The sequence below is a fragment of the Pteronotus mesoamericanus genome, unplaced genomic scaffold (assembly GCF_021234165.1).
Source record: "Pteronotus mesoamericanus isolate MK-2021 breed Mesoamerican mustached bat unplaced genomic scaffold, CSHL_Meso_final scaffold_533, whole genome shotgun sequence".
In the NCBI taxonomy this organism is placed as follows: Eukaryota; Metazoa; Chordata; class Mammalia; order Chiroptera; family Mormoopidae; genus Pteronotus; species Pteronotus mesoamericanus.
In genome coordinates, this window is record NW_026555320.1 from 432,583 (window position 1) to 454,140 (window position 21,558).

At 59.5% G+C, this 21,558-nt stretch overlaps 2 protein-coding genes across 9 annotated transcripts; one reads left to right on the forward strand and one right to left on the reverse strand.

The window, feature by feature from the left end:
• The first annotated feature begins 4,792 nt into the window (after nt 1-4,792).
• On the forward strand, nt 4,793-11,163 carry KLHL40 (kelch like family member 40). The gene is made up of 6 exons (XM_054594735.1): nt 4,793-6,042; nt 7,293-7,453; nt 7,732-7,839; nt 8,004-8,189; nt 9,556-9,702; nt 10,514-11,163. Exons 1-6 carry the CDS (start codon nt 4,879-4,881, stop codon nt 10,623-10,625), a joined length of 1,878 nt encoding a protein of 625 aa, XP_054450710.1. The 5' UTR covers nt 4,793-4,878; the 3' UTR covers nt 10,626-11,163.
• Nucleotides 11,164-11,283: 120 nt separating this feature from the next.
• Nucleotides 11,284-20,380, reverse strand: HHATL (hedgehog acyltransferase like). 8 transcript variants are annotated; one of them, XR_008530925.1, is made up of 12 exons: nt 19,353-19,671; nt 18,380-18,498; nt 17,908-17,975; nt 17,329-17,442; nt 17,004-17,198; nt 16,426-16,635; nt 15,914-16,085; nt 15,343-15,487; nt 15,192-15,227; nt 12,188-12,389; nt 11,690-11,950; nt 11,284-11,507 (listed from the first exon to the last, which is right to left on the reverse strand). XR_008530925.1 is itself a non-coding variant. In XM_054594739.1 (12 exons), the coding sequence occupies exons 2-12, from the start codon at nt 18,483-18,485 to the stop codon at nt 11,383-11,385; spliced, it is 1,515 nt and encodes a 504-aa protein (XP_054450714.1). In that variant the 5' UTR covers nt 18,486-18,498; nt 20,195-20,380; the 3' UTR covers nt 11,284-11,382. The 8 variants fall into 8 exon arrangements, 7 of the variants coding, with proteins under 7 accessions (XP_054450714.1, XP_054450715.1, XP_054450717.1 ...); XM_054594739.1 differs by lacking the exon at nt 19,353-19,671 and adding an exon at nt 20,195-20,380 and having other exon boundaries at nt 11,690-11,831; XM_054594740.1 differs by lacking the exon at nt 19,353-19,671 and adding an exon at nt 20,157-20,380 and having other exon boundaries at nt 11,690-11,831.
• Between the last annotated feature and the right edge of the window lie 1,178 nt (nt 20,381-21,558).

The window sequence follows — 21,558 nt, forward strand, 5'->3', positions numbered from 1 at the left end:
TGGACAATGTATGTGCGAGTTTATTCCTGGGCTCTCTATTCTATTCCAGTGGTCTGTGTACCTGTCTTTATGCCAGTACCACACTGATTTGATTCCTGTAGGTTTGCAGTAAGTTTTGAAATCAGGAAGTGTGAGATCTCCAACTTTGCTCTTCTTTTTCAAGATTGTTTTAGATGGTTTACATTTTAAGTCCATGATCCATTTTGAGTTAATTTTTGTACAAAGTGTGAGATTTGGGTAGAGGCTTTTTATTTTTTTCCTATGGATGTCTAATTTCTCCAGCCCTATATGTTGAAAAGTCTATCCTTCCTCCATTGAGTTGTTTTGGACCTTTGTCAAAAATCAGCTGAGCATATTTAGATCTATTTCTGGGTCCTCCATTGTGTTTTATTGATCTATGTGTCTGCCCTTCTGCCAATACCACAAAATCCTGATCACTGTAACCACATAGGAAAACTTCCAGCCAGGTCGAGTGATTACTCCCACTTTATTCTTCTTTGCTAAGATTGTCTTTATTATTCTAGGGCCTTTGCCTTTCCATATGGATTTTATAATAAGCTTGTCTATGTCTATTAAAAACTATTCTAGGATTTTAATAAGATGCTGAATTAAATCTATAGTTCAGTTTGGGGGGAATGGACATTTTTACTGTGTTGCGTCTTCTAATCCACACACACAGTATGTGTCTCCATTTATTTAGGTCTCCTACGATGTCTTCCATCAGCGTTTTGTAATTTTCAGTCCACAGAGCCTACATGCATTTTGTTAAGTGTACTCCTAAATGTTGCACTTTCTTTAGAGTGATTATAAATGCTATTATATTTTCAATTTTGGTTTCTACATGTTCATTGTGCATAGACAGACATGCAATTGATTTTTGTGTATTGATCTTATATCCTCCAACCTTGCTGAACTCATTTCTTAGTTTCCTGGAAGTTTTTGTTTGTTTGTTCATTTGTTTGTTTTGTTTTGTAGATTCCCTGGGATTATTTCCCCTACATTCCTAAAAGAGAGTTTCATCACATATAGAATTCACCATTTTCAGTTCTTTCAGCTCTTAAAAAATGTTGTGCCACTTTCTTTTGGCCTCCATGGTTTCTGGTGAGAAATCAACCATCATTTAAATTGGTGTTCCCCTATGGGGAATGTGTTGTTTATATCTGGCTGCTTTCAAGGTTTTTCTCTTTGTCTTCAGTTTTTGGAAGTTTAATTACGTGTCGTGGCACGGATCCTGTTTGGAGTTTGCTCAGCTCTTTGAAGTTGCGTGTTTGTGTCTTTCACCAGATTTTGGAAGTATTCAGCCCCTTCTCTCCTTCTGGAGCCTTATGATGCCAATGCTGGATCCTTTGTTCTTGTCTTGTGGGCCTGAGATGCTGCTCATTTTTTATTTTTCACTCCACACTCTCTCTGTTCTTCAGATCGGGTATGTTCTATTAATCTGTCCTCACGGGCATCTTACCCTCTGTCATCTGCCCTCTCCTCCTGAGACCGTTTGGCAAGTTTCTGTGCTGTTGTTCCATTTTTCAGTTCTCTGATTTCCACTTGGTTCTTCTGTATAACTCTCATGTCCTTGCTAAGATTTTCAATTTATACAAACTCGTTTCCAGAGAATGTGTGATTTATCGTGGAAGCATTGTTGCTATGGCTGCTTCAGAACCCTTGGGTTTGTTTCCAGAGAACGTGTGATTTATCGTGGAAGCGTTGTTACAATGGCCGCTTCAGAGCCCTTGGCAGACCGTCCAAGCATCTGACTCGTCTCAGTGTTGCCATCAGTTGATTCTTTTCACATTCAAGTTGTGATTTCTCTGGTTATTATTATGACCGGTGATTTTTTTTATTGTATCCTGGACATCTTGGCTATTACGTTAGAAGATTCTGGGTTCTTTTTTTTTTTTTTTTAAACAAGCAGTTGCCCTGCTTAGGTTTAGCATGCGGGCCCAGGTCGACATTTGCGGGCTGAGGTTCTAATGACAGATTGTCACTCGTTTCTGTTTCTGCTGTCTGAGAGAACAGACTGGGTGCCCCAGGCTGGGAGCTCGGGGTAACCCGTCCCACGAGGCAACTCATGGGTGATGGATATATCCTTTACCTTGATTTTGGTGGTAGTTTTCACAGGTGTATATACATATGTCAAAATTGATCAGATGGTATGCTTTCCATATGTGCAGTTTACTGGATGTCACTTTTGCCTCAACAAAGCTGTTTATAAACAACAAAAGACTGATCCCTATTTGCTGGCCACCTACATTTCAGTTTCCAATACTTACCTCATGATTTTGGTGTAACGATTTAATGAGTAAAAATTAAAGGGATGAAGTGAGATGACATTTTCCTTCGGTTCGACGACAAGTGGTGGAGCCCTGCTGTCCCCCTCTCTCGCCTGCACCCACGACCAGCGCTCGGGCCTCTCCCTGGGTCACGCACAGAGCGGGTGCCGCAGAGGTGCTCCAGGACTGGCCATGACATGACCTGCAGCAAGGTGACAGGCACAAGGGAGTTCAGCGTCCTTGTCTCTCTACTTCTGTGTATGTTTGCATTTTCTATAACTCGAGTGAAAACGTAAACAGCGGATCCCGTTTCACTGAGGGGGAAACTGCACGTGGTCTTGCACGGTCCCCTCACCCGTTCCTCTCTGTCCTCATTCCCTCCTTCTCACCTCCTCATTCGCTGCCCCAGCCCGCACAGGAGCCAGGCACGTTCCTGCCTCAGGCCATTTGCTCAAGCCGCCCCCTTGCCGGGAACCCTCCTTTTCCAGGGCTCAGATGGAGTCTTTTTAGTGAGTCCATCCTGCCTCCTCCGCTTAAAATTGTTACCACCTCCATCTGTCACTCCCCACACCCTGTTTCCCGCTGTTTGTCACCATAGCAGTTATCACCAGCTGACATGCTGTATAACAATTTATTTGTTGCTGTCATTCCCCCACCCCCGGCTGAATGGAAGCTCCATGAAGACAGGAATTCTTGCCTGATGCGTTCACTGCTGAATCCCCGGAAGGTTCTCGGTGAATGAATGAGCCACATATATATGTTCTAGTGGAATGCCTGGTAGGGAGTGAGCACTATGAGATTCATCATAATCTAAAAATACATTGTGGAGTCACTTGGTAAATATAAGTTAATTGTTCAGTCAGTACCTTCTGTCCGGGTCTTTGGAAAATGAAACTATGATTAATGGACCTTGTTGTTGTTAATTTGTGGGAAGCAGTAAGTTCTTGGAGGTAGGCAGATCCCCCTTGAATCCTGGCCGGGTCACTTGTCAACTGTGTGACTTGGCCAAGTCGCCGAGCCTCTCAGAGCCTTGTGTCACTGACAGGACTTGCTCCATTCCAGGGCTGCGTTGGATGCCCACCACTTGCGCTCCTTGTCGTTTCTGCAAGACGGACAGGACCACCGTCAGGGCCTTCCAGGTGCTGTGCCCTCTGGGGTCTGCTCGGGGTGGGGCGAGCCAGCGGTGGTCAAAAGCACTGCTCAGGAGGGACCCGGCAGTGACGTCGTTGAGATCACAAAAGGGGAGGTGACTCAGTCCTGGCCCAGCCTAAGGTCCCTTCTCCAATCCCTCCACCCCCCAAGCCTGAGATTATAAACAAGTGACTCAGAGGAATGATGGGAGAATGCCCCATAACAGTTCACGCCAGTGTCCTGGGGGCTAAATTTAACCCACAGCTGCAGCCTCCTGCACTTTGGGAACAAGTTAATCTTGGTGGTGGAGGCTGTTGTGTGTGCGAAGGGGGGTTGGTCAGGAGTCCTGAGCAGCGTGGCCATAGGGGCTGGCTGTCCTGGGTCTCCACCCTGATCCCTTAGACTAGGCACAGGGGCTCCAAGGCCGGGCAGGCTCAGGCCAGGCCAAGAATGGGGAATGGACAAAGACCAATGAGCACATATAGCTAAAGTCCTGGAATAGTAAACTCCTCGAGTGTCACTGTTTGAACACTGAAGTCCAGAATGTCACTCCCCCAGAATGTTAAAACCCTAGGGGTTTAAACACCTAGAATAGTCACATCCTAGGAAATTACTCTAGCATGTCAGACGCCTAACAGTGTTCAAACCCTATGACTGTGCGCTCCTAGCAATACAGAACCTCAGTGCCTCTGAACCTCAGCAGAACGGGCTGCGGCCTCCGAGTCCAACTCCTCCACCTCCTCACTGAGTAGGAAGGGAAACTGAGGGTCCACAGAGAGCCCTGCCCTGCCCCAGGCTCCACAGAAAAGTGGCCACCTAGTTCACCTCACGCACTCTCTTGCACAGTTGAAAGAGGGTATCTGAGCCGGGGCAAAGGTTGGAAAATATCTTCCCATTTAAAAGGCTGGATAACAAGGCCCCCAGTGAGCGGATGCCATGCTCAAGTTCACTGAGCACAAAACGCAAGCTCTGGGAGGGGGTTGGAGTGAGAGGTACTCCAGAGACGAAGATAGAGGCGCTTGGATGGGAAGACACAGGAGGCATGAAGGCAGGGCGACCGGGACAAGTGGGACTTCGATGTCTGCCCCTCCCTGATGTAAGGGGCAGAGGCTGGGGCAGCCCCTCCCCCGAGGGCCGTTGCCCAATCAAGGAATGCGGTCAACACCACCCCGTGCCCCCTTTTAGAAATGAGGCAGAGAGGCCCTCACCTTTCCCGGAGGGCCCAGAAACCCCATTCCGGTCCCATGAGCCCGTGGGGCTGAGTCAAGGCTGCTCTGGGATGGGGCCTCTGCCCAGTTGTCCCCTCTGCGTCATGTGCAGGAGGCCAGGCAGCTCGCCTTACAGGGCCAGGTCCTCCTCTATATATAGCCCCAGGAAGACAGCTGCATAGGCTGAGCTGGACCCAGCAGGAAAGCAGGGAGTACAGAGAGGAAGCCCCTGGCACCCTCGGTCACTGCACCCTAGGCCTAGGCCACCCACCATGGCGCTGGGCTTGGAGCAGGCGGAGGAGCAGCGGCTGTACCAGCAGACGCTCCTGCAGGACGGGCTCAAGGACATGCTGGACCACGGCAAGTTCCTCGACTGCGTGGTACGGGTGGGCGAGCGTGAGTTCCCGTGCCACCGCCTGGTGCTGGCCGCCTGCAGCCCCTACTTCCGGGCACGTTTCCTGGCGGAGCCCGAGAACGCAGGCGAACTGCGCCTGGAGGAGGTGTCCCCGGACGTGGTGGCCCAGGTGTTGCACTACCTGTACACGTCGGAGATCTCGCTGGACGAGGCGAGCGTTCAGGATCTGTTTGCCGCGGCGCACCGCTTCCAGATCCCGTCCATCTTCACCATCTGCGTGTCCTTCCTGCAGAAACGCCTGTGTCTCTCCAACTGCCTGGCGGTCTTCCGTCTCGGGCTCCTGCTCGACTGCGCGCGCCTGGCCGTGGCCGCTCGCGACTTCATCTGCGCGCGTTTCTCGCTCGTGTCACGCGACAACGACTTCCTCGGGCTCTCGGCCGACGAGCTCATCGCCATCATCTCCAGCGACAACCTCAACGTGGAAAAGGAGGAGGCTGTGTTTGAGGCGGTGATGCGGTGGGCGGCCAGCGGCGACGCCGAGGCCAAGGCCGAGCGCCAGCGCGCGCTGCCCACTGTCTTCGAGAGCGTGCGCTTCCGCCTGCTGCCGCGCGCCTTCCTGGAGAGCCGCGTGGAGCGCCACCCTCTCGTGCGGGCCCAGCCCGAGCTGCTGCGGAAAGTGCAGATGGTGAAGGATGCCCACGAGGGCCGCATCACTGTCCTGCGCAAGAAGAAGAAGGAGAAGGGGAAGGAGGCAGCTGGGACCAAGGCGGCTGACAAGGGCACGGGTGAAGCCAAGGCAGAAGAGGACGAGGAGGAGGAGGACGAGCGTGTCCTACCCGGCATCCTCAACGACACGCTGCGCTTTGGCATGTTCCTGCAGGACCTCATTTTCATGATCAGCGAGGAGGGCGCCGTGGCCTACGATCCGGCTGCCAACGAGTGTTACTGTGCCTCTCTCTCCACCCAGATCCCCAAGAACCACGTCAGCCTGGCGACAAAGGAGAACCAGGTCTTCGTGGCTGGGGGCCTCTTCTACAACGAGGACAACAAAGAGGACCCCATGAGTGCTTACTTCTTGCAGGTGCCTGGGCAGTCCTGGGAGGGGGTGACCAATGCTGGGTGCTAGGCGCTGGCGTCAGCCCTGAGGCCCAGGAGCGACCTGTGTCTGCTTCTTGGTCAATGTCGTTGGTCTAGGGTGAGATGTAGACCAAGGAGGTTTGCTGACAGCCACTGAAAGCTGAAGGCAGTTGTAGGCTGTGGGCAATGAGCTGCGTAACTTTATGGTGTTTTAGTTTTGGGGGAATGTTAGCCCCAGGACAGTCTGATGTGTCGCGGACACCAGCCCTGCACAGGGCGTGGGGTCAGGCACCGCGAGAAGGAGGAGCAAGATCAGTGTCGGGGTCTGGGCAGGGCCTTTGCATGCGGCCAAGACTGGAGTGTGGGAGAGAGCATCCCAGACAAAGGGACCATCCTGCCTAGTCCTCCTGTTACACAGATGAGCAAACTGAGGGCCCCGGAAGGACCAGGAGAGTGGGGTGCCCAGTCCAAGTTGTAGTGTAACTGTGGGATCTCGGAGTGCAGAAGTGGCTTCCTGGGGACTGGCTCTGTCAGTGTGAGCCAGGTGGGTGGCATCTGGAGACCTGAAGGGGGTCGGGGGTGGGGGAAGGAGCCTGTGAGCGGTGTGCTCAGTGAGGCCAGGGGTGAGGGGTGAGGAGTGGCTTGATGCCAGGGTTAAGCTGGGGGGCGGGGGCAGCCCCACCAGTGACCAGCCAAGGCCCAGGTGGGCACGTGGTTTGATCTCTCTGGGCTTCCGTGATTCTTCCTGCTTGGTAGGGTTGTTTGAAGGTGAAATGGTGGGTATAAAGTGTTCATCAGCACGGGGCTCAGGAAACTTTAAAAAAACATGAGCCACTAATATTATTATAAGACTGTCCAGGCGGACAGGGCGAGGGGCTCACACTGCAGGTTTTAAGGGGCGAGTGGCAGGGCTGTGCGGTGGGACGGGCCGTGCTGGGCAAGGGCCAGGGCCACCGCTGGCCCCCCTCTCGGAGGCCCTGGCAGAGCCGCCCCGCGCCGGTGCCGCGACGGTGATCTCCCGGCCTCTGGCTATTCAGAAGCGGGCCCGGTGGGGGTTGCCGCGCTCCGCTGTTCTCAGCCTGATCGGAGGAGGGGCGCTGTCTCCAGAAACCAGCTTCAGGCTTCGCTGGCCCTACTGGGACGCCTGGACTCCTTTGTGACCCAGGGTGGCCGGATGGGGCTGGGCTGGGGGTGGAGCTGGGGCTGGGGGCGTGGAGGGCGGTAGCTGACTGCCTCCCCGCCCCCTCCCCGCAGTTTGACCACCTGGACTCAGACTGGCTGGGGATGCCGCCGCTGCCCTCGCCGCGCTGCCTCTTCGGCCTGGGAGAGGCTCTCAACTCCATCTACGTGGTCGGAGGCCGGGAGCTCAAGGACGGGGAGAGCAGCCTGGACTCGGTCATGTGCTACGACAGGCTGTGAGCGCGGGCGGGGGGCGGGCCGCGCGGCCTGGGTTGAGGACGTGGGCGGGAACCTGGAGGCGGGGCGGTCTAGGACCGCGCAGAGGGCAGTGACCCGGTTGGGTAGGGGCCGGGCGGGCGGGCGGCAGGTGGGACTTGAGCCAGGAAATGAGAGGTCTGGGGAGTTCGGGTAATCTCCCGGGTGCACCCCGAATACGGAATACGGAATACGTGTTGCGTGGGTCGGTGGAGGCCGACAGGGACCGAGTGCCCTCACTCTCTCCCCTCCCCTCCAGGTCGTTCAAATGGGGTGAATCGGACCCGCTGCCCTACGCGGTGTACGGCCACGCGGTGCTCTCCCATATGGACCTTGTCTACGTCATTGGCGGCAAAGGAAGCAACAGGTGAGGCTCAGGCCTGCAGCGAGAGCAGCAGCAGCAGGAGCTCCGAGGGGCTGTCGGGTGTTTGTCCTGGCTGCCCAGGGAGGCAGGGCGGGGGCGGGGGAGGGACAGGGACAGGGGCTCTGCTCCTGCCCCCTCCCTCTCACTGGCTGCCCCCAACCCCACAGGAAGTGCCTGAATAAGATGTGCGTCTATGACCCCAAGAAGTTCGAGTGGAAGGAGCTGGCTCCCATGCAGACGGCTCGATCACTCTTCGGGGCCACCGTCCACGATGGCCGCATTTTTGTGGCGGCTGGGGTCACAGACACTGGGCTGACCAGTTCCGTCGAGGTGTACAGCATCGCGGACAACAAGTACGGCTGCCTGACTCCTGTGTGTCCCCCGCCCCTTCCCCAGGCAGGACGGCCAGGGACTGAGGGCCTCCCTGTGACCCCTGGCTGTGTGCCTGTGCCCGCCCCCTCTGTGCCAGCCCCGAGGGAAGCGTAGCTCCTGCCTTGGATTTTTGCAGCTGAGCTTGGACATCGGCTCGGAAAAAGCCCGTTTCCCCTGATCAGTAGTGAGGTGGGCTTCCCCTAAGGCGGCACGAGGGTTCGGGCCGGCCCGGCCTGCAGGGGAGAGCTCCCAGGGCTGGGGGGCGAGATGCCGGTTCCTCATGCACAGACTGACACCTGGCACTGGCCTGGGACTGGGGATGCAGTGGTGACCCAGCCGCCCCGCACTGGGGGCCAGGAAGAAAACCGTGGGGGTGGGAGAAGGGTGCCAGGGAAAGGAAGGTGGGGGCCCAGGCAGTTAGCAGAAAAAGGCAGGCCCATCGGAGGAAAGGCCATTGCTCAGGTTGCACGGAGCGCGCAGGGTGGACGGAGGTGGGGAGGGGCTGCTGGGGCCGTGGAGGCCGTGAGCAGGCCGAGGGCAATGAAATTCCTCTAATGGGTTTTACTAAGAAGCCTCATGACAGCTGGTGTAGATAAGAAATCAGGAATTTCCCAGGAGGCAGGGATGCTGCTTTATAGCAAGAGGTGATGGTGGCCCAGAGGTGGGGTTGCCGAGGGGAAGGGGCACAGGGGGTGCCCCGTAGAAAGCTTCAGGCCAGGGCTTCTCACACTGTAACGTGCCCACGAGTCCCCGGGAGATCGTGTTAAAATGCAAGTCACGGCAGCAGGGGTGCGCGCGCTGGGCCTCGGCCGCCAAGCCCTGCGGTGGTTGGGGGCCTGCCAGCCGTGCGGGGGTGGAGACGAGGCCTCAACAACAGGAGCCCTGGGACGGGAGTGAAGGCACCTCGAGAGTAATTGTGGGAGAAGGGGACCGGGCAGGGGTCCGAGGGGCCGGGAGCGTGACGGCCTCTGAGCTGGCAAGTGGGAGTTGGTTCAGGAGAGGAGGAGGGACACTGGGGGGATCTGTGGCGGATTTCGGGGGGCAGGTTGGATGGCATGTCAAAGGGACAGTGAAGGGCAGTGGGAGGGGCAGAGAGAATGGGGAAGGAAGTGAAGACCAGAGGGAAGGGGGAGGAGAACAGCGTAGGGATGCTCTGAGGCCCTGGCAGAGGCACCGGGTGGGCATCCCCAAAAGGCCCAGACCGGGAGGCTGTGCTCGAGCCCAGAGTCTGGATTTCAGGGGCATGTGGCTGAGGCTGTGGGTGCCAGGGTGGGACAGCCGCTGGGCTCACTGAGGCACCCCGGTGACGCACCTCCTCACCGTCTTCCCCCCCCCCGCCCCCGCCAGGTGGGCATCCTTTGAGGCCTTCCCGCAGGAGCGCAGCTCGCTTAGCCTGGTCAGCCTGGCAGGCACCCTCTATGCCATTGGTGGCTTTGCCACTCTGGAGACTGAGTCCGGGGAGCTGGTCCCCACAGAGCTCACGGACATCTGGAGGTGAGCCTGGCCCCGGGGAGGTGAGGGGGATCGTGAGCAGGGCTGAGGGCCCACAGCTCTGCGGCCGGGCCCCGAGGTGCCTGGCAGGCTCACCTGGGGGCAGAGCTGGTTTCTCTTCTGCAATTCTTGTGGGGAAGGGACAGAAGATTCCCCACAGTGGGTGCTGTTCAGCCCAGGTTCCCTCCATTTGGTGGGGCAAGTCTGGGCCCACACACATGACACCATGGGTCCCCACTGTGGGTCCCCAACAGAGTCACATGTCACAGTCAGGAGCTGACCCCAAGCTTAGGGCACAGAACCATGGAAATGTTCCGAAGCAGAGAGGCCCTGAGGAGGCCACCAGGCCTTCCCTCTCCCCTCCCTCCTGGATGCTCAGGGAGGGGGAGGGGGACAGGGCCAGGATTGAGAAGTCGCTGGACCCCAGCCTCGAAGAGCCATTGCTTCCCATGGCTGGTCCTTCCTGGGGGTGCAGGGGAGCGGCTCCAGCCGCCTGCGCTGCCCCTGGGCCCTTCCTTATCCCACTGCTGCAGGCGGCGTCCAGGAGCGGTGCTGTCGGGAGGGGGATGGGGGTACTTCCTAGAGGGCTGAGTTGGCAAATTCTACATCTGAAGGGAAGAGGTAGACCTTGCTGGAGGGAGGTGGCCCTACCTGGAATGTGGGGCGGGTGTTCTTTGGGGATGGGCCTTGTGGGGGCCCCTTTCCCGGAGCCGACCATTGTCCGCAGCCGGGGCCAGGGAGGCCCAGTGCACCCGCCTGCTGGGCCTCCCTCTGAACTCGCTGACCGAGCTCCTGGTCCCTGCGCCACCCCCAGGTACAATGAGGATGAGAAGAAGTGGGAAGGTGTGCTGCGGGAGATTGCCTACGCCACGGGCGCCACCTTCCTACCTGTGCGGCTCAACGTGCTGCGCCTGACCAAGATGTAACCAGCCTGGAGGGCCTGAACCAAGTGCCCTGCGGCCCACACAGGCCGGGCCTTCTGGGGGCTCCAGGGAGGAGGCTGGGAGGGGCCAGAGCCCACCTGGCTGTCATGATGGCCGAGTGGCTGCTTCAGCCAGGGAAGGTCACACTGCCAGTCCCAGCCTGGGGACAGGGACAGGAACCTGAGGCCCCTCCAATGTCTCCGTATCCCCCACGTTCTTGGCCCTTGAGCCAGCAACACAAGGACGTATCCCAGGAGGCTGCATCCTGGCCCTGCCGCAGCCTGGCTGCACGCATCAGTAAATTCCCCACAGGAGCCGGTCCTCGCCTGTCTCATGGGGAATGTCCCCATCGAGTGCCCCCTGCAGCACAGATAAGTCTCCTTCCGTAAGAAGAATAAAGTGCCTTCCGAGCAAGCAGCTCAGGGTCTGGAATCAGGCGCTCCAAGAGAGTGAGCAGCTAGTTTGAAGATCCGGGGCTTTAACGTTCAGCTTTTGGGGTCTCCGGGTTGGTGGTCCCTGCCTTCCACATGATGTCTCCTCCACACCCTGCATGCAGCAAGAGTTGACCCTTTTCCTGTGGCCCAGAACTCCCTGCTCCTCATGCAGCACAGACGAGGAGGCAGGAGAATGCTGGGGGAATGGGCAGGGACCAGCCAAACTGTGGTAGAAAAGTCTTTTATTCTTTCCGTCGGGCCCCGCCTGGCCCGGCCTGGCCTGGGCCCAGGAATGGCTGAGCAGGGCTGTCCCTGCCCCCTCCCACCTACTCCGGCTTCAATTTGTCCTCCTTCTGCTCCTCCTCTAGCGCCAGGGTTCGCTCTCGCTCCTTCACCAACTGAACACCACAGTAGGTGACAAACAGGACGGCCAGTGTGGTCTGGGGAAACCCTGTGGAGGGAAGCTGTCACTGAAGCCTGGGAGCGGCCCCCGCCCTCGGTGACTGTTCTCTTCTCATGCCGCTCCCGCTGAGTCCCTGGGGAACTGGGGGGGAGGTGGAAGCATTTCAAAAGGTCACAGTCCTCGAGGTTGCTGCCTGGCTTGTTCTGTATCCTCGCCCTTCCGTCCCTCACCTGTGAGTAGCAGGCGCCGGGCGACCAGCTCTGTGAACTCCAGGCTGTTGAGGCTTACAAGGTTGTACATGATGATAGCCCAGAAGTTCATGGCTCCGAAGATGGCCCGGACCCGGCGGGACATCTGCTCCGACAGAGAGGCCTGCCCGGTCCAGGAAGGCATTGTCCGTGCGGCAAGAGGCCCAGGGGAAAGAGGACATGGGTGGTCAGAGGTCTTGCCCGCGTGGTCCCTGAGGTCTCTGAGAGTCCCAGGTCAGCTCTCTGTCATTGTTTAAGATGGGGAAACTGAGGACTGGAGAGAGCGCAGCGCCTGACCAACATAGACGGGCCTGGGTGTGCCACACCCCAGAGAAGTAACGGCGGGGGATGGGGGCGCCAGATACCCGCAGGGTGAGCTACTGTCCTGACAACCAGGACGGCAGCGGTGAGAAAGTTCTGGACTGGGGACCAAGTGTGGCTGGAAGCCTCCAGAGAGCAACAAGCCCAGCCCCAGCTCACCTCAATTCGTGCTACGGGCCCCCACTCTGCCAGCTTCTGCACCCAGAGCTCAAAGTTGAGGCCAAAGCAGTTGAGGATGGACCACAGGTAGACAATCTCACAAGGCCCAAGCCACAGAGTAGTGACGGCAAAGGTGGCCACTGTGGCCACCAGCTCTGGGATTACCTCAGAGTGCTCCCCACCAATGTGGTCGTACACGTACCTGCGGGAAAGGCGGGAGAAGGGACCAGTGGCAGTGAGGGAAAGGGCAGGCAGGGGACGGGCAAAGGGGACACAGTAGGGACAGCCCTCCTCAATGCCGTCATCCGGCACATTCAACATTCCCACTCGCAGGTGGCTTCCTGTCAGATTGTGGGGTGCTCGGCCTGGGCTCCAGGTCTCCTCTAGCTATGCTCACTCGGTCCCCGGCGCCCTCTCCCACACCCAAAGCTCTGAGAACTGTCTCCCTGCTGAGCCCCACGCCTGTGTCTTTAGCTCAGTCTCCCTCTGGACTTGTCTCGCCAACTGTCACCAGACATCTCCCTTGAATGACCGATTCCCCCATCCCTGCCCAAACCCGCTTCATCCCCATCTCAGTGAACGACGCTGCCATCCATTCCTTTGGAGGCTGGGCCTCAATGCCGGCTGGGATTCTCCGTTCCCACCCCCACCTGCATCCAAGCCAGCAAATCCTACGGGCTCCGCCCAGCCCTGGCTGCGGCTCAGCTCCTTCGTACCGCCACCCCGGTCGGGGCAGCTTCTCTCACAGAGACGATTGCACGTCTCTTAACTCATCACCCTGCTCCCGCCTTCGCCCCCTCCCCTCGGCTCCCCACACTGCAGCTCGAGGCGTCTTTTAAGAGTGTACCTTGGATCACATCTCTTCCACAATCAAACCCTCTCCCAGTGCCTCCCCACCATTACAATTAGAATAAACTCAGTTTTCCTTCCTGTGGCTGGAAGACCCCCAGTCCTCTGGCATCTGCTGCCCCCTGACCTCATCACCCGCCATCCTTGTCCTCATCCACTCTGCTCCGGCCTATTGGCCTTTCTGACCCTCGGACGCAGCAGGTTCCTGCCTCGAGGCCCGTGCACTTGTTCCCTCTATCTCGAATTATCTTCCCCAGGTTCCCTTGTCACTCAAGTCGCAGTTCAAACATCATCTCACAGAGCTCTGCCCAGATCCTGTGGCCAACTCCTATCCCATGATGCTGTTTCATTTTTTCCATAATGCTTACCACTCTCTAAAATTACTTATGTGTTTGTTTACCTGTTTAAGGTCTGTTTCTCCCCACTAGACTGTAAGCTCCATGAGTTGAGGGACTTTGCCATGTTCCCTGCTGTGTCCCCAGTGCCTAGAACAGTGCCTGGCATATAGTAGGTGCTTAATAAGTATTTGTTAAGTAAATGCAGTAGAAGACCCATTGAGTAATGTCCTTGAGCTCCTCGTTTCCACTGGTTCCTTGTCCACTCCACCTCAGCCACCCTCTCCCACGGCCACACCCCAACTTTGTCACCCCTTGAAATTTCACTAATTCCCATTCTTCTTCGCCCAGCCCCTCCTGGCCCGGCCCCCAGCTCCAGCTATCAATCTCATTAATACCCACCCTTCCTCATCTTGTGACCTCCTCCTTAACAGGCTTACATCCAGCAAGTCATCATTACAAACAACCAAAAACCCTTCACCCCTTCCTTCTCACCCATCTGGAAGCGTCCAATCACCCACTTTCTCCTCGCCTGCACCCAGGAAGCTAAGTGCTGATGGGGAAACCCGTATACCTTCACAGAGCAGAGCCTATGAATCCACCACCTCCAACCCCACCTGGGCTCTCTTTGCCGAGTTCTCTCTAATCGGCTTCTCCCGTGCTCCGCAGCGAGTACACCACCCTTATCCCGTCTTGCCCAGCATGAGTGGGGACCTAGGCAGGAGGGTGGAGAAAATTCCACCCTTCCACCCAGACCTGCGATCCTTCCTGAGCATGCCGGCTTCTCTTCCTCCTCCCTGACCTGGAGCCAGGCCTCTGCCTGGTTCCGCCTCCTCCTCCCTCCTCGGGGACCTCGCTCTGCCCATCAGCCCTCTATCCTGCATCACCAACACCTTCCTCTCTATGCAATAATTCTCCGCCCCAGCACCCACACATTGTCTGCCATATCTTGTCTCTTAGACACCCCACTATCCCCTCAGCCACCCCTCTGTCTTCCCCTTCAGTACCAGGTTCCTTCCAGGAGTTGTCCGCACAAGAATTCCCCTGTAGTTCCTCAGGTGCTTCTGGCTCCTCACCTGCCCCTGCTCTTAGTGAGAGGCTGCGTACCGCCACCAACACTACCGCTCAGTCTCTAGCTTCCTTGACCCCAGCAGCGCCTGACCCCCTTGCCCCCGCCGTACCTGGACGGGCTTCTTAGTCCCAGGATGTGACATGGCCTTGACCTTTCTCCTGCTCCTGTAACCACCCCTTTCAGTCCTTTCTGCCTGTTCTTTCTTCTCCCCCATCCAGCGTTCTTCCAGGCCGGATTTCGGCTACCCCTTCTCTCCTCACTCCATCCTCCCTCCTGGGACTCATCTCTCCTTGGGGCCCTTAAGGCCTAGAGACCACCCTCCCCCGTGAGCTCAGCGTTCCATCCATCCCCCAGACTTCTCTGAACCGCCTCCCTGGACCTGCCAGATTCCAACCAGGCATTTCTCAGATGGAATCCTGTTCTGGAAACCACCCCTCCATCCTCCCAGGCTCCAGGTAGGAATTGGGGAGTCATTGCCCTCTCCCTCCTGCTGCCTGCAACGCACAGCCGAGTCCCGTCCAGGCTGCCTGCTGCGTCTCCTCTCCGACTGTTTCTCTCACCTCCCGGGCTCCACCCAACTCCAAACCTCTATGTCCTTCACCGGGACCTGTGTGCCACGACCTCCTCGCCCTCCTCCCTGCTTCCTCTGGGCCAGGGGGAATCTTTCAAAACACGGACCAGTCTCGGCACTGTCCACTCAAACACCTGCCCCATGACTGTGCCCATCCCCCTGCCCACCCCAACTCACTTGCAAAGCCAGTCGTTGATGCCACGGTCAAAGTGCCTGTAGGAGGAGGGCGGCTGAGTGTGAGCCAACCAGGAGCAGGGCTCCCGGGACGAGGGGGAGGGGCTAAGGGAAGGAGGGCCCCTAGGGCGTGGCCCCCACTGCTGTCACTCACGTTTCTGCGAAGACGTAGAGTGCTGTGATGCACTTGGGAGGCTGGGGCGGGTCCAAGTGGTCAAGGCGCGCCACCGTATTGACGACACCAAAGAGGACGGCCGCCTTCACCCAGTCATACACCAGGTTTGAGTAGGCGAGGCCAGCTGGGGACAGCACATTGTCACTGCCTATGGGTCGTTGTAGCGGCCTCCCCACCCCAGACACCCAGTCTAGGTGGGCTACCCTCCGCTTCTGACACCATCTTCCCAGGTCCTGGGGGAGGTGCTGCTGCCCAGACCACGCCCACGGGCACCCTCTCCCCACTTCTGGGCCCTGGCTGCCCCAGGGAGACCCCATTCCAATGTGGAGATCAGTCCGAGGCCCCAGGGAGGTGGAAAGGGCTCTGACCCATATCAGCCTGGCCTTGCAGGACAAAGCGAACAAGTCCCACACATTTCAAAGAGGTCCCCGCTCCCACACCCTCAGGTAGGCACTGTGCCCCTCGAGGCGTCAGCTTCTCCAGCGGTGACGCCGTGGGGGCACAGAGGGCACAAAGATCCCATCCCTGGTCCGGGCCCCCCAGCACCCACCAAGGGCACTGTCCGGCAGGCGGCTGGCAAACTTGAGGTCACTGGGGATGGTGAGGATGTAGAAGAAGTGAAAGAAGATATCCACCGCCAGGATGGCCGCCACGCTGAGGCCCGCCTGGGCCTGGATGTGCCAGAGCTCGCCCTCGCGCCTCACCGGCTCCACCTGGCTCACCTGGGGGTGCCAAGTGTCCCCGGGGAGAGTCACCCACTGCCTGGGGAGAATTGGCTCCATCCTGGCAGCCCTGCCTGAGGGTGGAAACACTCAACGGGGGTCGCCGCCTGCTGGGGGAGACCCAGCGGAGCAGGAGGAGAGTCCTGTCTGAGGGAGGAGGCGTCTCCATCCTGTGATCCCAGTCTCGGGAAAATGTGGCCCAGTCCTGGGGTCTGAGGAAGGGAGCCATGCCTGCGGATGGGGACTCAGCCCACCTTGGGAGTCCTACCAGTGGCTGGGAGCCCCTGTCTGAAGCGAGAGAGCCAGTCCAGCTCTGGGGGCCCACAGAATGTCCCCTCACCTGGGCGTGGAAGCGATCAAAGGTCATGATGGGCCCGAAGAAGAAGAAAGGCAGGTAGAAGTTGTACTTGAGCAGGTCGGCGAGGGAGTAGCGGCGGTCAGGGTGGGCACAGCTCTCCAGCGCAAAGCTGGTGCAGCGCAGCACTGTGAAACCGCTGCCCCCGTGAAACAGCACCTCTTGAAGATCAAAAGTGCCCGTTACAAACCCGTTCTGGATAGGAGAGAACAGGCCGCCGGCTCACCAGGTGCCCCTGGTCTCTGGGAAGCCTGCCCAGCTTGCCCCAGAGGCCCAGCCTGGTCCCGCCCCTTCCTCTCTCCAGATCCAGGCAACAGTGGCTGCTCACGGCAAGGTTGTGTTAAGTGCTGGGGACAGAGCAGGGAATGAGCTGGACATGTCCCTGCTTTGGTGGGGGGGACCACCTTGTAGGCAAGGCATACTCCAGGCTCAAAGGCTCAGAGACAGCTGGGGAAGTGGAGGAAAGTCTTGAGGAGACATGGGAGGTAAGGGCCTTGGATGGGGTGGGAAGTTTGGGTGTCCCATCCCTGCACCCTCCACCCCTGCCCCTCCCTGTTGCGCACCTGCCAGGAGATTAGGGGGTCCAGCTTGAAGGAGGCAAGGCTGGCCATGCCGAGGCCAAGACAGAGCCAGGGCTGACCCAAGAGCGAGGCCACATAGAGGCTGACACAGTGGCCGAGCAGCAGCAGCAGGTACCAAGGGCCCATGGTGCCCACCACGGCCAGGGCCCCGTACACAGCGTACATCCAGGAGCGGAGCTGCGGGCAGGGAGAAGGCTGCGTTGACCTAGCCGCACCCATGGGGGTGGGACCCCAGTATGGTTTTCCAGAGCCCCTGCGGCTGCGGAGGGGCTGCGGGCGAGGCCGGGGTGGCTCAGGTCGTGCTCACCTGGGGGGCTACCATGGTGCAGAGTTTAGCAAACAGCACATGTCCGGAGAGGGCGAAGATGATGACGTTGCGGAAGGAGGTGAACCACATCACCCACTCAAAGTCGGCCACGTCCTGGGGCGGGCCGGGCAGGTTAGGGTGGGGCAGGGGAGCGGGGTGGGCTGGCCGGCAGGCAGGTCAGAGCCCCGGCATTGTCCCAGCACCGTCCCAGCCCCCATGTTCTCCTTACACATTAGAGCAGAGCCATGGCTGCAGGGCCCTGCCTTCCCCTCTGAGGGAAGTACCAGGCGGGGAGACAGAGGGGAATGAGGGGCACCATATGGGCCGCCCCGCCCCGCCCCTCAAAGCTCCCTCTCTCCCTGGCACGTTGCCTGACACTCCAGCATTATTGCGTTGTTCCTGGGAGGGACAGTGCCTGAGGCCGCTGCTAAGGCCTGTCTTGATTTATTTCCTAAATGAGCAGGGTCCGGGGCAGGGGAGGCTCAAGCCAGAGACCCTCCCCATTGGGAGCCCTCTGAGCACCTGGAATAGGGGAGAGTCGGGAAGGGTTCAGGATCAGAGAGATGTGCCAGGACCTACCATCTTCCGGCCAATGTACTCCCAGCCGGGCCGCACGGACTCCCGGAAGGCCTTCCTATGGGCCCCATCTGAGAAGGGAGAGAGTGCGGCCTCAGGGGGAGGGCCTCCTCCCCTAGGCCACGCCGCCCTGCACGAGGCGCCCCCCCCCCCCCGCCCCCGCCACCCTGGGAAGCCTGGGCCTCCCTCCGCCTCTGCTTCCCTCTGGGCCTCGCTGTGTGTCTGGGCCCGGGCCTCCCTAAGCGTCTGAGTCTCTGTCTGTCTGCCTGTCTCTCTCTGTGGCTCCGCATTTATATCTCTGCCGACGTCTCTGCAGCTGTCTCCCCGTGACTGCACCTGGCTCAGCCCAGCCCCCAGGGCAGAGGGAATACTCTGTATCTGGAGCCTCTAGGTTTCTGGCCTTGCTGGTTGTTGGGACCCTGAGGCCCCAGGAAGAGGAGAGTCCCGCCCCCTTGCCCCAGGGCCCAGCTGTTACCTTGTGAAGCTTCAAGCAGGCCCTGTCCAGCATAGGCCAGGGCCCCACTCAGCACCAGGGAGTACAGGCCCAGCTCCGCTGCCGGCAGCGCTGTCTTGACGCCCATAGCCTGGAAGGGGCTGGGGGAGACAGATTGGGTGAGGGCACACTGGCCCCCCAGCCCTGCCTAGCCCCACGTTATGGTCCCCCGCCAGGGTGGTGAGGACCTCATCCTGCAGACTGTCCCCCTGGCCCCTTGGGGACTCATGCCATCATTCTCCCTGCCCCCATCCCAGTCTCTGCTCTGGGTCCTGCCTTTCCCACCGAAGTCTGGAAGGCGTAGCCTCCACCCTCCGCCTGCCTTCCTCACTTTTGTTTGCTCCCCACACCTTATGGGTGGGCTGGCCCCTGCTTGTGCTCTAACTGCTCCTGCCATGGCCTCGGATGCCCTTCATGTGGAGAAGCCCTGTCTGCACCACCTCAATTTGTTTCTGGCCCCCAGCGTCCCCATGACCCTCAGACAGCTTCCCTCAGTGCCTGACTGAGCCCCACCCCTCCCCGCCGTCTCCCCTGACTCCCGTACCCTCCTGAGCCACCTGGACCTTCCGTGACCTCCCCAGGGCCGGCCCCCAGCACTGAGCCTCCAGCCTCCCGCTGACCCCCATTGCCCCAACCTTGAGCTCCCGCCTGCCCCGTCCCTGGTTCCTGCCTCTGTCCGTGGCCACACCGGGCCACTTTCTCGGTGCTCGGTGTATTCAGGCCCTGGATGCTGGCTGCGGGCTGTGCTATTTGAAGAGCTGCCCTGGGGAAGCGGGAGCAGAGCCAGGCGGGCACCGGGGAGGGTGCTGGCCGCTGTCCAAGGTGCTGACCGGTATCAGGCCCAGGGTGAGCCTAGCCACTCCCTTCTACCAGAGCCCCGTTCGTCCCCAGGAGCTCTCTCTGCTGGGCCATCTAGCAGAACTGGGACTGCAGCTAGCACCTATTCCCTTCTTACCTGACTCCAGCCTGGCCTGAGACCTTCCTATGGGTCCCATGGGTAACAGGCTCAGGGCCCAAATTAAAAGGAGGAACACTTCTCGACACCCTTTCCGGTTGGGCTGAGCCGAGAGGTAGCAGGCACGGCTCCGTCACCCACCCTAGCTCCCCTCCCAAAAGTCCCCCGCCACGCCTGCAAACAGCTCCCCCAGGTTGGCCCTCTCCCTTGTACACAGGTGGAGGGGTCATGGGCCAGAGGGGCGCAGGAACCCGTCAAGGTCATGCAGCAAAACTGGGACAGGATCGAGTGTCCTCCGTAAGCCTCTCCGGAGTCACAGAGAAAACCAACCACGGCCGCCCCTTCCTGCACCAGGGGCTGTGGGCCTGGCTTCTGCATGGCCGGCCGGCCGGCCGGAGGCCCGAGCCGCCTCCTCAGCGGCACTGGGGGTAGGGAGGCACCGAGGATCAGGTTAATGGAGCAGGAGCTTGAAACCGGAGCACGGTGAAGAGCCCGCGAAATAGCTTTGTCAGCTGCCTCCCACTCGCCACTTTCCAATTTTAGCTCCCCATGGCCAGAGCGGGGTGTCCCCAGTGAGGCCTCCGTGAGTGGAGCCAGGGCTGGTCCCCAGCCTGGGACCTCTCCCAATAGACCCCCAGACCTAGGCCAGCTGGTGGACACACGGGTGCCCCCTGCCCCCCGACCCTGCCTGCCTCAGGCACACCTGGGGTCAGAGCCCGCTTTGGCACCTGAGGTCTGAGAGAGAGGGTGGGCTCTGAAGGTCTCAAGGACCCCACAGCGGCCGCACCCCCGCTGGGCACTGACCTTGACGAGGCTGCGAGGCACCCTGGCACACTGCCTACCTCAGGGCTCCGGGGCCCTGCGTCCGACCGTTTGTCCGTCCGACGAGCTGGGCTCTGGGGCCACGGTGGAGTGTGTCCAGCTCTGGGGTCCCCACCCCCTTGAGGCTATGAGAGGTGAGTGGTGACAGCAGGAGACGGGGGAGGAGGAGGGCAGGGAGGAGGTGGCCTTCCTGGAGCGCAGCTGAGCGGAGTGGAGCAGAGCCGAGTGCTGCAGAGCTGCTGGCCACAGGGAGCCGCAGGGAGGATCTCAGCGGGGGGAGGGGGGCGGAGGGGAGGGGGTGGCCGGTGGCTCAGACAGGGACACCTGGGCCTCACTTCAACCTGCCTCCCCTGGTCCGTAGGGCCTGCACCTCCCTCTCACTGCTGGTCAGGACTCCCCTCTTCCAGGAAGCCTGCCGGGTGGCCCCTACTGGTCTCTCCAGGCTTGTGATGCCTGCTCACACCACACACACACACACACACACACACACATGCGCGCGCGCGTGTGCGCGCACACTCACACTTTCATGCTCAGCTCCATGAACCCCAGGTTGCACCTTTACATGTGAGCTCCCAGGGGCTGGCCCAGGGCAGACCACCTCGCCCCTGCTCCGGTCCATTTCATCAGGCTGAGAGTCCTGGCTGGCCAGGCGTCAGGCCTGGGGGAAGACTCGCTTGCCTAAGGGGATTTTACTCGCCTGTGGCTGAGGGGGCCCCCCCGGCCTCCAGCCCTGGCCCTTGGGGAGCTGCCTGGGGGAGGGGTGCTAGCAGGGCTGCCTGGCCAGGCTTGAGCGGGTGCTTGGAGTGGCTGGCACCCTCCCGATGGCAGGGTAGAGCAGACTCCTAGGGGGAAGGAGTGAGGTGGGAGCCAGTGCCCCCACTCTGGGAAGGGGCAGCCAAAGCCTCCACACAGCCCGCCTGATGGGCCACCCCCAGGTCCAGAACTTCTGATAGGCCCCTCTGGGATGAGCGCTTCAGAGTCTATGTGGGGACTGTTCGCGCATGTGTGTGTAAGGCCTGGGTTTGGGGTCTGGGGTTACAAGTGGGACTGCAATCATGGGACGGGCCCTGGAGCTGCTGCTGATCCCAACCGCGGCCATGGGCTCAGGTACAACCGAGGGGAGAAGGGGCTGCTCCCCCACCCCCAGCAGGGGCACTAGGAGGACCTGAGCAAGGCGTGGGGAGGGGAAGGAGGCCCAGGCCCTCCCACAGCGCCTTTAGGCAGCGGGCTTCCTCCCAAGCATGCAGGCGCACCCGCCCAGAGGAAGAAGCCAGGGGACCCAGCACACAGTCCCCGCAGCTATGGGAGGCCTGCACCACCGGTCCCTGACCCCAAGAGGTGGGAAGAGCAGGAGCAGCACAGCACGGGGGCTCGGGGGGGCGCT